This window comes from Malaya genurostris, chromosome 1, assembly GCF_030247185.1.
Source record: "Malaya genurostris strain Urasoe2022 chromosome 1, Malgen_1.1, whole genome shotgun sequence".
Lineage (NCBI taxonomy): Eukaryota > Metazoa > Arthropoda > Insecta > Diptera > Culicidae > Malaya > Malaya genurostris.
In genome coordinates, this window is record NC_080570.1 from 50439484 (window position 1) to 50453435 (window position 13952).

At 38.4% G+C, this 13952-nt stretch overlaps 1 protein-coding gene across 12 annotated transcripts in view; it reads right to left on the bottom strand.

Annotated features, from left to right (window-relative positions):
- LOC131439242 (uncharacterized) overlaps positions 1-13952 on the bottom strand; it is a 684657-nt gene that overhangs the window by 426583 nt on the left and 244122 nt on the right. For 7 of the 12 annotated variants that reach the window (XM_058610102.1, XM_058610094.1, XM_058610013.1 and 4 more), the window contains exon 2: positions 3622-4323. The exons of 1 other annotated variant lie outside the window; for it this stretch is intronic. In XM_058610102.1, coding sequence (XP_058466085.1) covers positions 3622-4234 — 613 coding nt within the window. In that variant the 5' untranslated portion in view covers positions 4235-4323. The remainder of the gene's footprint in view (positions 1-3621; positions 4324-13952) is intronic. 4 more of the 12 variants (XM_058610057.1, XM_058610067.1, XM_058610049.1 and 1 more) reach the window with 2 other exon arrangements.

The window sequence follows — 13952 nt, forward strand, 5'->3', positions numbered from 1 at the left end:
CACGGAGAGCCACCACGATTCGGGTGTCGCTTTCACATGAGACACTATTTTGGGTGCTACGTTTACTTCATGCTGCTTTTGTTTTGCTGTTGGTTAAAATGACAAGTATTTTTTTGTTTTATTCTGATCGAATTCTCTTGTGATTTATGCGACATGGTAATGAAGTTGTCTTTAACACTTATGGAAATCATGTGATAAGTATTCAAATTGTTCCTTTTGGAATATTTCAATAACAGGCAAGAGGATTTTGCTATCGTTCCGAAACGTAGTGGAACGTTTCGAAAGATCGTGGCGAATTGTCGAGTAGGTGGCAGCAGTGTTTCCAATGTATAGCAAATTTGGAATTTATACAGGATTTTGAAAACTTTTGTTCGAGCCTGTATATCTGTCATATGTGGTTCTATTTTTTGCATGGCATGTTATGCATGTTTGTGTTTTCAGCTCACGGAATTATGGATTGCTAAACAAAACCGTCAAATTCTTTCAAGGTAATTGTGTAAGTCGGTGACAACGAAAAGGAATTAAAATGATACAATTATAGAAAATGCGTAAATAAATATACTTTAACAAACTATTTGGTAAAATTTAAGCGTTTTCTTCAGTTCATATACAATTCGACTGTAAGTTTCAAGCGAATTGAATACTAAATGTTAAATATTTGAAACTTAACTGCTGTTCGGTGGGTGGAATTTAAGTGTATTATCAATAGAATTGAATATGTTTCCATTTGAATAAGATTTGAAGAGACTTACACTTACAATTAAAGTGTCCAGACAAATGCGGGGAAATTAAGTGTAAAACACTTCAGTCCAAGGTGTCGATTTGTATCAGTGTAATCTTCTGCTATCATCAGCTCACTGTTTAGAGCAGAGATGCCAGATATTTTCGTAGAAAATCTGTATTCTTTGTATAAAAAATCTGTATTAATCTGTATTCACTAATAAAATGAAATTCTTACAACAAAATGGTGCTAAGATATGTTATTCCAATAGATTGTGGTAGTAGGATGGTAGATTCAATCAGTCATTGCCGCGCTCACAAGAATATTCAACGACGTAGTTTCATTTTTTTTATCCACAACCATTGAATTGTAATTGTTATAATATTTATCTAGTTAGAAATTGGTGACTTTATAATTTGACATGGAATTTCAACGCCCAACATGCAACGTCAAGTCGGTTCATACAACCCTCAGTTTGACAGTAAAGTTTCATGATGAAATTACTTCATTGAATAAAGTACAGTCTCTGAGCGTATCTTTTTCCAATAAATCATCTTTTCTGTTAGTTTTTCGTTCATTTGGCTTCTCCAATATATGTTTCCACTAAGTCATTGCAAAACAATTGAATATCAGTTCAAACTGGTTTCAAATTATAATATAAATGGATTTCACAGATTTCCATATTAATTTGTGATTTGTCCGTTGATGGATAGACTTTTATATCGTCACTGAAATCAAATACTAAAGTATAGCTCAGACAGAAAAGTTTATTTTTTTCCTTTCTTACTTTTTGTGAGATCTGCATAAATCTGTATTAAATTGAGGAAATCTGTATAAAATCTGTACTCTGTATTAAATCTGTATGAGCATGTAAAAATCTGTATAATACAGATAAATCTGTATAAATGGCATCTCTGGTTTAGAGATGCTACTTTTAACAAGAGCTGTCAAATCGGTATGAAATTTTTTAATCACTTCACCTTTTTAACGATTTCCTATAAAAAACGGGCAAATTCATTTAAAAAATCATATCAGAAGTGGAAGAAAATGGTTTTACTCTGAGGTGATAATGTTGATCTTAATGTATCTCTAAACATTCTAGTACTTGAGAAATAATCATTAGACTGGTTTCTGTTAAAAAAAAATACTGGTCCGAATAAAACCTAATCCTACCCAATTTCACACATTTGTGAAGATTTTCCATGTTTAATCGTAGTTTACACTAAAAAAGAGTGGTAGTAATCATTTTCGATTCGATTTTCTTCTACTCCGAGTTTGTTTTTATTGCTGATATCTGTTTGTACTGTTGAATAAACGAAAAAATCGTTTTAAATTAGTTCCATTTTTCATAGCCGGGTGTCGCTACCGGTAATTCAGTTTTGCGATAATGTGCCAATTGAGTTTATTTCTGCATTGAAATCTGGATCATGGAATTTTGAAAATATAGATGTTAAGTACCATAATAAAAGAATTATCTTATCACGGCACTCAGTTGTGTGGGGAGATTTCTCACCAGAACTGAGTTCAATGTAGAAAAAATTTCAGTAGTTATGTTCAATACCATCAGGTATCGTAAAAAATTCTAGATTCAATATAGAAGCGCCAATAAAATTGTTTCACACAACGCAACCGTTTTTGTAAGCTGCAACAAATTTCAGAGTTTGGAAATTTGTCCCTCCTGGAATCATCGGTAGGATCATCTTCACCAGAGCAACGGGAAAACGCGAGCGAGCTTCCCGTTAACCATCAAAACTAATAAGCCTGAAAGCATGTCGCAGCCCGTCAGAAGAGTAAATGTTTATCTTTTATCACGAGTATAAACAAACTTTTTCACTGTGTATCACAAAAAAAAGAGAGAACCCTGGCTATTACGTAAGCCCGCCACCAACTGTACCTTCCGATCATGATGAAACGCTCCGGTAATTTTGACAAGCTCCTAGCTAGCGAGCGAATAACCCCCCCCCCCCTCCTATCCAATGCAGGAACTGGGATGGAGAGGATAGAAAACAAACTGTACACAAAAAAGTACCGAGCACTAGGAACAAAGTTATCACTTTGATGTTACCTTTATGGGGCGCAGCAGGTCTCATCTGCTACTCGCTACTACGAACTTTGTAACCTTCTATGTTTTATCAACATTCTCCAGAGCGTAGCACCGCCATCCCCCCCCCCCCATCCTCTGTCCATCACCCACATTCGGACGTCATAAAGCGACATTGGGAGTTGTTTATTTCGCTTTGCGGAACTGTGTTTTTTATCCTGCACACCCACCGATGACATTTTCTCACTTTATATCTTGTCGTCGGGGCCATCACCTTTTCCGGGATCAGTGTTGCCGCCATACTCGAGCAGCAGGACGATTTTGCAACACCTATGCTACCGGGGTGACACCAAATATGGCATTTATTTCACTACGGGCGGATTAGTGTGTGTCGACTGACCTACCATAATGAATGCATCTGGGTGGTAGAGAGAGAGAGAGAGAGAGAAGGTTCTTTTCTATGTGACCCCAACATCCCCGGAAGTGAGTGTTGAAGGGCAACGAGCTAAGGATAGTAAAATGATGCAAGTTTCACCTCATTAGACCGTGAAATTGGTTCATGCGCCCGAATGACTTTTTTCGCATGCCTGAGTGATGCAGTTTGCATCGTAGGTTGAAGTTAGCCCCTTTTTCAGTTTTGCTAGAGTGAAAGAAATATCTTGTAAAATTGTTTAATAGAATCATCAGCTTGGACAAGCAGGAGAACCCACACCCCCACCGGCCATCTGTTTCGGTTCAAACTCCCAGGGGATCAGAGGAAAGTGTTTCGCACTATTTTCGCCAACGGTTTTTTAAAACCATAATTGAAGTTTTGTTACATTCAGAGAACAAAGAATTGAATAATAATGAATGTACTCACCCGAATAACCTATCGTATTTTTCGGTATTCCCAGATGACCGATACCGCCAAGCGGAATCCCTTCCAGTCCGCCAGCTCCCCCGTAGCTGCCTCCGGGCAGTGGCACAGATCCAGAACCAACAGAACCACCGCCTCCTCCAATACCACCACCACCAACTCCTCCTCCGCCGCCGCCGCCGCCAGAAGAACTGGTTGAAATGGTAATCGTTGGTAGAATCGGGCCCGGCGGCATCGGTTCCGGATCCGGTAGTGGCGGATAGATGGGATCGCAACATTCCCGTTCCGGGAATTCGCTTGCCCGGATGGATGCCGGCATGCCAAGCAAACAGCTTGCCACCAGCAGGACGACAATCCGTCCGGGTGGAACTGGGCTACTGTGCCCATTAGCTAGGGTGTCCTCGTCGTTGTCTACGATGTTGGCGGTGGTACTGTGGGTTCCGGTGTGGGTCCATTCAGGTGCTGGTCGTTGTATCGGTTGCTGGTATTGTTTGTACTGTAGCTGGTAGCTGATATCGGGTAGCCGCCCCGGTTGGTCTCGGGAGCGTCTCCCGCGGATCGGCTCCACTGTTACCACCCCGTCAGGGTGGACACTCTCGTTGCACCTTGGTCTCATTTTATGCGAATCTTCATTCGATATTTTCTCATTATACTTGAGGGGAATTTCGACTTGATTAATACCTAGTGGGGAGGCCAAACGGTGCTCTGCAGTACGGATAAACACCAATATTTACATTGAGCACGGAGGGAGAGAAGCGATTGAGCCGATGAACGCGATGAACGATTAGCACTGGATCGGTTTGGTACATGTTGTTTTTTTTTATGTTTTCGATCCATAGAAGCGTGAAGTTGTACATTCCGATTTTCGGTTTTGCTAACCATCCTGTCTATATTGGTACTTTTAGTATATTTTTACTCGTATACAGAGAAAAAATGATGTCCTTTACAAAGTTCAGCGAATCGATATTTTAGAATTTCTCATGAATGTCATTTTGTAAATAATTCTATTCGGGCACATTAGTTGGTTTGACGTAAAGTTACCCAAACTAAGTTCAGTTTTTGCAATGACTAAGTAATTCTTGAGTAATAATTTTTTGTTGTTTCAATTATAGAGGTTTCAACCATGAGGTCATTCGCCTCTTCGGGTCAGAAAAGTTTTCTGACCCTACACAGAAAGAAATTATGAATTTTACAGGTGACATAATTCTACAAACGATACAATTCATAACTACTTATCTTGTCAAATGTTATATCGTTATATCGTGAGTAAAAATTACATATAGAATAATGACACGAATTTTTGAAACATTGGCTTTGGTATTGAAATAATGAGTTGAATGCAATAAAATGGGTATTAGAAGAAATCGTTCAGTTTCTAAAATAACTAGTAATGGCTACTGAATCAAATGAATACAAGCCAGGTATTATCGTTCATTTAGAACATTGAAACATATAACACTCATATAAACTGGTACCAGAATCACAATTCAAAAGTATATACGTTTATGAAAAACGTACTTATTTGGTACATCCCATTTTCTGGTGAATGTCCAGTAATTGAATATTTTCTTGTTTTCAGTTGTTCTTTAGAAGGAGCTTGCTACTAAACTCAGGCATATACATTGTTAGCATGTTAGTCAATACCTTATGATCAAAAAAGAACCGGAATTTTATTAAAAAACCTGTTTTAATCCACCTAGTGGTGTAATGATGCCTTTCTCATATTGATCATACCATCATATATAATACTGTGGTATTCTTCAAAATAATTTTCTTCGATTCTTAAAAAGAATGACCGAAATCGGTTTCTTTGACCGTCTACTGATGAAAACTATTAATGAGAGAAGATTTGAGGTCGATTTAGAAATTTTTTTACGGTTTTTCGACCTTTTCAGTGATGGTATACAATTTTTAACACACTTTACCTTATATTTCCGGATCTGGAAGTCGGATCCAGATGAAATTCAGGAACTACGTATGGGACCACAGGACCTTTAATTTGAACCTAAGTTTATGAAAATCGGTCGCGCCATCTATGAGAAAAGCTAGAAAACATATTTTCATTTTTTTGCACATTTTACCCCATAACTCCGGAACCGGAAGTCGCATCCAAACAATATTCAGGAATTTTGTATGGGACTACAAGACCTTTCATTTGAATCTAGGTTTATGAAAATCTGTTCAGCCATCTCCGAGAAAAGTTAGTGCAAAAAACGTTACATACACACATACGCACATACACACACACACACATACACAAACACACACATACACACACAGACATTTTGCGTACTCGACGAGCTGAGTGGAATGGTATATGAAACTCGGCCCTCAAGGCCTCGATTCGAAAGTCGGTTTTCACAGTGATTGCATAACCTTTCTCTATGATAAAGGCAAAACGCAAAATTTTAATTTTTAAAAAATTTCTCTTTTATCGCTTTCAAAGTACTCTCCTCCTGCGGCAATACATGCATGCCAACGCTTGATCCAATTTTCCATACAAGTTTTATAGGCCGCAGAAGGTATGGTCTCTATGGTCTCAAAACGCGTTCCCCGCAATGGCAATTTGAGTCTGGGGAAGAGGAAAAAGTCACACGGGGCCATATCTGGAGAGTACGGTGCTTGGTTGATGATATTGGTTGAGTTTTTGGCTTTTTTCATCTCTTTGGCCACATCAACACGACGCTGTTTTGAATGAAATTCAGCTTTGTTGGCACCAGCCGAGAAGCGGCGCGTTTCAAACCCAAAACATCAGTTAAAATGTGCTCGGCTGATCCATAAGAGATGCCCAACAACACAGCAATCTCTCTAATTGGTACAGAACGATTTTGCAACACGACTTGCTTCGCCGATTCAATGTTTTCTTCAGTAACAGATGTTGTTGGGCGGCCAGGGATCTCATCATGATCCAAGCTTGAACGACCATCTTTGAAGCGTTTATACCACTCGTATGCCTGTGTTTTTCCTAGACACGATTCACCAAAGGCCTTTTCTAACATTTTCAACGTTTCGGAACACTTAAATCCATTTGCAACACAAAATTTGATGCACGCACATAGGAGTTAAGAAACAAGCCTGACTGTCGACTTACAAGAAGGTGGTGACTCGAAATCGTTAAATTAAACAAAGCAAATCGATTAGAGTACGATCTCTGAAGCTGAAGCTTTGGTTGGGTAGTACACAGTATGAAGAAAGCTGCATCACGGCAGACTTTAAACAGCTTCGTGAACTGGATAACTATACGACAACTGAAAAAAGAACAGATTGGTATAGATTTTCGAATACGTTAAGTTATCGAACCGCCAAAAATAATATGTCGTGTGGCTGACCTGGTGATCTGGTGATGTGGCTTCAAGAGCGACATTTGTATCGCAATCGGAACCGTTTACCAGAAATTTTATGTGCAGGAGTAACTTTCTTTAAGCAACCCAAGTGGTATGTCAATCGATTGCGTCACAGAAGCGCATATCTGCATGACAGATACTAATTCATAGCACTACACTTGCAAACTGTGTGAAAATTAAGATAAATCTTTCAAATGTGACACTTCGAGTGGAATTTCCCGTCGTTTGATAAGCTAGGAATCGTATGTGGAAATACGTCAAATATCCTTATCGGGCGAACGATAGCAATATTTGATTTGATAAATTGATGATTGGGTAGAAATTAAAAGTAATCAAGAATAGAATTGTGTCAACCGTACAAAGGGAGGGAATTGGAGAAAGTGAACAAGTTACCTTTTTAATTTTCTCAATCCTACCTCATCATCTAGCATTTTCCAATCTGATAATCGATCGGTAATGATTGATTGATAAGCTTTGTTAATAATGATTTTATGTCAGAACGAATGTTGTGAGCTAGATAAGCCGTGCAAACCGTTTCTCATTATCTATGCAAGTGTTAATGCTAATGGATTTCTCCGAATGAGTATGAAAATCAATCCTGTGAACAGAGTTTCAAAACTCAAATCGGTTCTTTATTGAAGGAATAAATGGTTTCATCACAGAAAACCGATAGACAGGCTCACATATAAACTGCGTGTAAAGTTTGCTCATTCAGCGAGGCGAACACTTGCAGATGTCGCCACGATCGGTATAAAGTGCCATCACAATTTGGGAGCCATGAAACGCTATTTTGGGAGCTACATTCACTTCACGCTGGATTTTTGTTTTGCTGTTGGTTAAAATGACAACTTCGTTTTTGTTTTATCCTGATCGAATTGAACAATCCAATCAGCGTGGTCATCACGAGATAGCGTTATGGTGACTGTTTTGACATATCCCATGTATTTAGAAAAATTTTTGATGAATTTTTCAATTTACTTGAGTTTGAAAGAATGCAGATGGCAAAACCTTACAAATATGGGTAAGAAAAACGATTATTCACGTGTTGTCATCAAACATATGATTTCAAATTGTCCTATACCGGACCCTGTCAGCTTGGAGCGATCTCAATCTTCAGTTCAGCAACGTCATCGCACGGCATCACATTCAACATATCATGTCAATTGTATGGGTGCGCAGTGCTGCTGTTTTGGCGCGCACGAATTTGACATTTTTCTCCCCTACTTCTATGTACGAGATTCGATGCGAACTCGCCTGAGGGCACCATTCTCGCAAAAAAGGATGTTGCCAATGATTTGTTCGGGAAATGTGAGAGCTGGATATCTTGTTAATATGATGTCTTTGCCTATACTCTTGACAATCTCGGATGAAATTTGAAATTTTCAGTTCACATACAGATTTGATTTAGATGATAAAACATGAGTAAATAGACTAGTCATAAAACTTTTGATCATAATTTATCAATTAATATCGAAATCCAACCCAAAAAACAAAGAATATCCTAGATATGAAAACAGTACCCAACCTCACTTCTTCGAATTTGGTATTTCATGTTACGATTTCTCCATAAATATCAATCAAACATACCACGGAAAGTTACTGAATCATTAATGATCGATTTTTTTTTTACCAAATTTTCACACGTTTTTGTATGTTAGTATACGATTCATAAGAATAAAAATAAAAACCCTGCATTTTGTTCGAATCTTCAAGCAAAATCTGAAAATTATCACCATCGCTTAGTTCAAAGCTCGCCACTCGGGCAGCGCAGCGATCGCAAAAGAGTTGGTTGGATTCTTCAATAGGCTAACAGCTTATCTCGAAATAGCGATTAAAGCGACACCTTGTGAGGGCTGGCGTCGTCAGCGCGGTACTCTTTAATATCTTTAGCCATGGTTTTACAAGCTAAACTCGACTATTTGAATTAATATTATTTGCATAATCAGATGAAGTATGAGCACGGTTATTAAAAATCTCTTTCAAACCGTCAAATTTTCTAGTTTTCGCCATAAATCGTTGAGGAAGGGAATAAAATAAGGAAGAGCGAAATGACAATGGGTTTCTCCGGGGAACTGTTTTGCGCATCAATAGCTTCCTTAAACCGGAAAATTTGTATTATCCCGCTTTTTAGGTATCTTCACTTCTTGTCGATTAAGAAAACGTACAAAAACGATTAACCACATTTAATCGCACTACATACATTTGAATATTCTTGCATCAATGTTTCTGCCTTCTTCTATGAAGGGTAATAGAATTGCTGAAAAAACACGACTTTTGATCGAGCTCGATCAGACGACCAACTCGACGAGATCGGAAAATGTTTCTCTGTGTGTGTATGTGTGTTTGTGTGTGTGTAGAAGGTTGAACCAATTCAAACAAACTTAGATTCGTTTGAAAGCTACTATTGAGTTATTGGTGAAGTTTGAAGATCAAGTGGCTATCCTTACCAGTTCGAGAGATATGATAATATAAGTGACGTAAACGACGAGTCAGTTTTTATCTACCAGTGATTGTTTTATTTTAGACTCGTTCGTTATCATTTGTTTCAGATAGAAATAATGAAGGAACATTTTTACACCTCCCAACAGGTTTTGGGAACAACTAACGCATATTAGAGTGCTACGTTTAGTAACGAATCTTAAGACACTCATTTCTAAAAATGTATTTTCATATTTATTTAAGGCTTGAGCACAGTGGGTCGCGTATAAATTGTGAATCGACCACGTGGTTCCCTCAATTCCCTTTTTCGTCAGTGTGTTTGAGAAAGTTATGATGGAAAAACTACATTTTTGGAGCCGCATATCAATTATGCTCCTTATATCGACACCGATGCATTTTAAAGGGCCTATGTGTTCGGCATATTTTCTTGTAGTAACATGTTCTATAATTCTTCAAAAGGCTTGAATTCACTACCACGCAATGTATGCAAATTAAAACTCACTGCTAAGTGGATTAATGACAACTTTTATTTCAATCAAAAAAGAAGACAGTTCCAAACAGAAATTTTTCTAAATGAAGCAACAAAATCGGCCTCTGAAACTCAAACAGAAAACGTATTTTGATGTGGTTGGGACCACTGAGCACTCTGTTAAAAGTGAATGGATTTTTACAATCTATGGCTTGAAACTATGCAATCCAATTATTGTACAGGGTGATTTTTTAAGAGCTTGAGAACTTTTTTAAACAATAAAACGCATAAAATTTGCAAAATCTCATCGGTTCTTTATTTTAAACGTTAGATTGGTACATGACATTTACTTTTTGAAGATAATTTCATTTAAATGTTGACCGCGGCTGCGTCTTAGGTGGTCCATTCGGAAAGTCCAATTTTGGGCAACTTTTTCGAGCATTTCGGCCGGAATAGCCCGAATTTCTTCGGAAATGTTGTCTTCCAAAGCTGGAATAGTTACTGGCTTATTTATGTAGACTTTAGACTTGACGTAGCCCCACAAAAAATAGTCTAAAGGCGTCAAATCGCATGATCTTGGTGGCCAACTTACCGGTCCATTTCTTGAGATGAATTGTTCTCCGAAGTTTTCCCTCAAAATGGCCATAGAATCGCGAGCTGTGTGGCATGTAGCGCCATCTTGTTGAAACCACATGTCAACCAAGTTCAGTTCTTCCATTTTTGACAACAAAAAGTTTGTTAGCATCGAACGATAGCGATCGCCATTCACTGTAACGTTGCGTCCAACAGCATCTTTGAAAAAATACGGTCCAATGATTCCACCAGCGTACAAACCACACCAAACAGTGCATTTTTCGGGATGCATGGGCAGTTCTTGAACGGCTTCTGGTTGCTCTTCACTCCAAATGCGGCAATTTTGCTTATTTACGTAGCCATTCAACCGGCCGAAATGCTCGAAAAAGTTGCCCAAAATTGGACTTTCCGAATGGACCACCTAAGACGCAGCCGCGGTCAACATTTAAATGAAATTATCTTCAAAAAGTAAATGTCATGTACCAATCTAACGTTTAAAATAAAGAACCGATGAGATTTTGCAAATTTTATGCGTTTTATTGTTTAAAAAAGTTCTCAAGCTCTTAAAAAATCACCCTTTACTTACATAAAACTGAAAATTTTGACATCTAACTATTTATAACTTAAAAAGTAAACATCAAATCGCAAAACCAATCAGTTGCGTATTGGCTGACGAGAAGACCTTTCATTTGCTAGTCTCGTCATCTCTGAGATCTTGACCTCTTTGTGAACAACATATAACTAACCACACACACACGGTCATTTGCTCAGTTCGTCGAGCTTAATCGGTTGGCCTTCCGGGCATCGGGTAATTTTTTCAAAATTCGAGCGAATCCTATACCTAATTTTTTATATTTACTAAAATATTGTGAAAACTCACCAAAAAAGTCTGGCTTTTGCAGATAATGCGAACAGAAGTGTTCAAAATTCCAGTTGCGTTTATGTAAATGAAGAAAATGCAGACCATTGTAAACTTTGTAAGCTATCACACTTTGTTAGACATTTCATACGCTCGATGCAGCGCACAGCGCTGGAGACGCTATTCGCCGCAAGGTGGCGCTTCCGGAGCTGCGCAGATAGCCTATATAACAGACAAGAGGATTTTGTTACCGTTCCGAAACGTAGTGGAACGTCGAGTAGGTGGCAGCAGTGTTTCTAACGTATAGCAAATTTGCACAGGATGTTAAACAATTTTGTTCGAGCCTGTATATCTGTTATCTGTGGTTTTATATTCGATGCACGCTAACCCGATGCTTATTGGACCGATTTGCATTTCGAAGCTTCGAAGCCATTTACTTTCAAATTATTTGTTACTGACAGCTCATTGGACTTGAACTGCTGCAAATAATTTGAACACTTAAAAATAACAACTTCGTGTGGGACTCGTTAGCTAAAATTATAAAAATACCATTCTGTTTTTGTCTGATTCAAACAACACGCTTCCCAGCTCGGAATCGGATCCCGAATTTCATTAGCAGCCATCAACTGCGGTAGCTCGATTAGAAATTCAGCTCCCACTCGATATTTATACAAGGCTGACGGCAGCAAAAAAAAAACAAAACAGGTCCTGCTCCGTGTCGGAACGGCCCCATGCTAGACTGCAGGAGGAAGGAGTTGGGGTCAAGGACGACAACGAACGGCTGCATCAATTATCCAGTGTCCGGACTAATGCTGGCAGCTGAGTGCGTGATTGCCATTTGCCGAGAAGCTTCGTGATGATTCGCGTGATCTGACGAATCAGGTTTGGCTTTTTTCCAATTTATTTTCTCAATTTCAATCCGATGAGTGATTAAGGGGTTTGAATTGGGGCACCGATCGGGAAAAATTATGTTCGTGCTTTATGATGGCCGAACCGGTGAGAAGGTTAATTCAAGCTAAGCTTAAATGATAATTCTTCACCGGCCAAACTATCGTCTGGTACAACACGGCAAGAAGTGGCAAGGTCGTCGATGCAGTTAAAATTCAATTTCATTTGAACTATGAAAACGCAAAGCCAAACTAGTTGAAGCACGCGAGAGTACGAGTTCTATGAGAATTCTACAAATTGAAAATTGCTTTTGAACTTGGCGGTGTGTGGGTGGTTTTTTTTTCATCGGAAACTGGTTTTTGGTCATTTCAACCTGTATCGATGTGCCGATGCGATTCGGGACTCGACAATCATAAATCTACAAAGTGAACATTCACATGAACAATTATAACTTTATTATCACAGTTCTGGTCACCGTGGAGCCACCCACCGCCTAGTCGCTTCCAGCCAAATAATGCCCACATTCCATGTTTGCCTGCATCAATAACCGGCTAATTAGGTCGAAATTATTAACCCAACTTTGGCGGTAACTGAAATCAGTCGATATTTAATTAAAATGCTGCCGGCGATGCCGCCTGCAGGATAGAACTTATAAATAGAGCCCTGGTTCCGTTTTGAGTGGCATTTTGCCCGTTGCAATGTTTTGGCTTGTCGGTGATTGAATTTCAGTACGTAATTGAATTGACTGACGCGTTCGATGAGTACGCGAGGGATCTGCATTCGTTCGTGCGAAAGACAGTTACATGATTTGCAATCTAACGAATTGATTGGAAATGAAAATTTCCATTTAATTGATTGGGCCAACTTGGCGAACTAGGTTTTCCAGTTCCAGTACGAGCCTGTGGTCACGGGTGGGAATTGATTTGAAAGGATGTTGGATTTTTTTTTTAGAATAGGGCGATCTTTTCAGGGTGTATTAAAAATCATAGCTGATGGGTTTTCTTTCAGTATATTGTTTTTTAAGAGTTAGTGATTCGGATTACAGTTGCTGTGTGCGTCGTACGAAAAAAAATTCCGCTCCTGTCAAAGTTTTAGAATCGTGCAATTTTTGCATATGTTCTAGTGAATTTCTAACATTTCAAAGTATACTTTTGAGTTTATGATTTTTACATTTTAAAGTATATTTAAATTATATAACTAAACTAAATTAGCTAAATGGAATCGGAAAACCCTACTAAATCGATTATTCCGGTACACACTTAAAAAAATCCTGTGATTTTACATCTTAATAGATGCACATAAATGGAGCGTCGCAGCTCACGCAAATTTACGAGGAAGAACATTTAATATTGTGTCTAAAACTCCATGACATGAAATTCATTGAATAAAAAAAAATAGAATACTGATAGCAACCGCCGCGACTTGAACCAAGAATCATTGGATCGCAAGTACGTCTGTTAATCGACTGAGCCACAGAAGCATGCATCTGCTTGGCTGGTAAAAGGTGCATTTAAATTCATACAGTCGCACCTGCTAGCAGAACGCAAGTTACAGTAGAAACCAGTAAAATTCAAGCTAATCTAACATTAAGTCATTACAAATAAAATTTTCCGTCATTTGACAAATTAGGTCTTTATGAATGACATCGTATGACAGATTAAGTCACCTGTAAAATTTAAAATTTTTTTGAGTGTAGCCTTACACGTAGCAAAATGAAGCATGATTGAAACAACAAGATTTGCACTACACACCAAAAAAAATG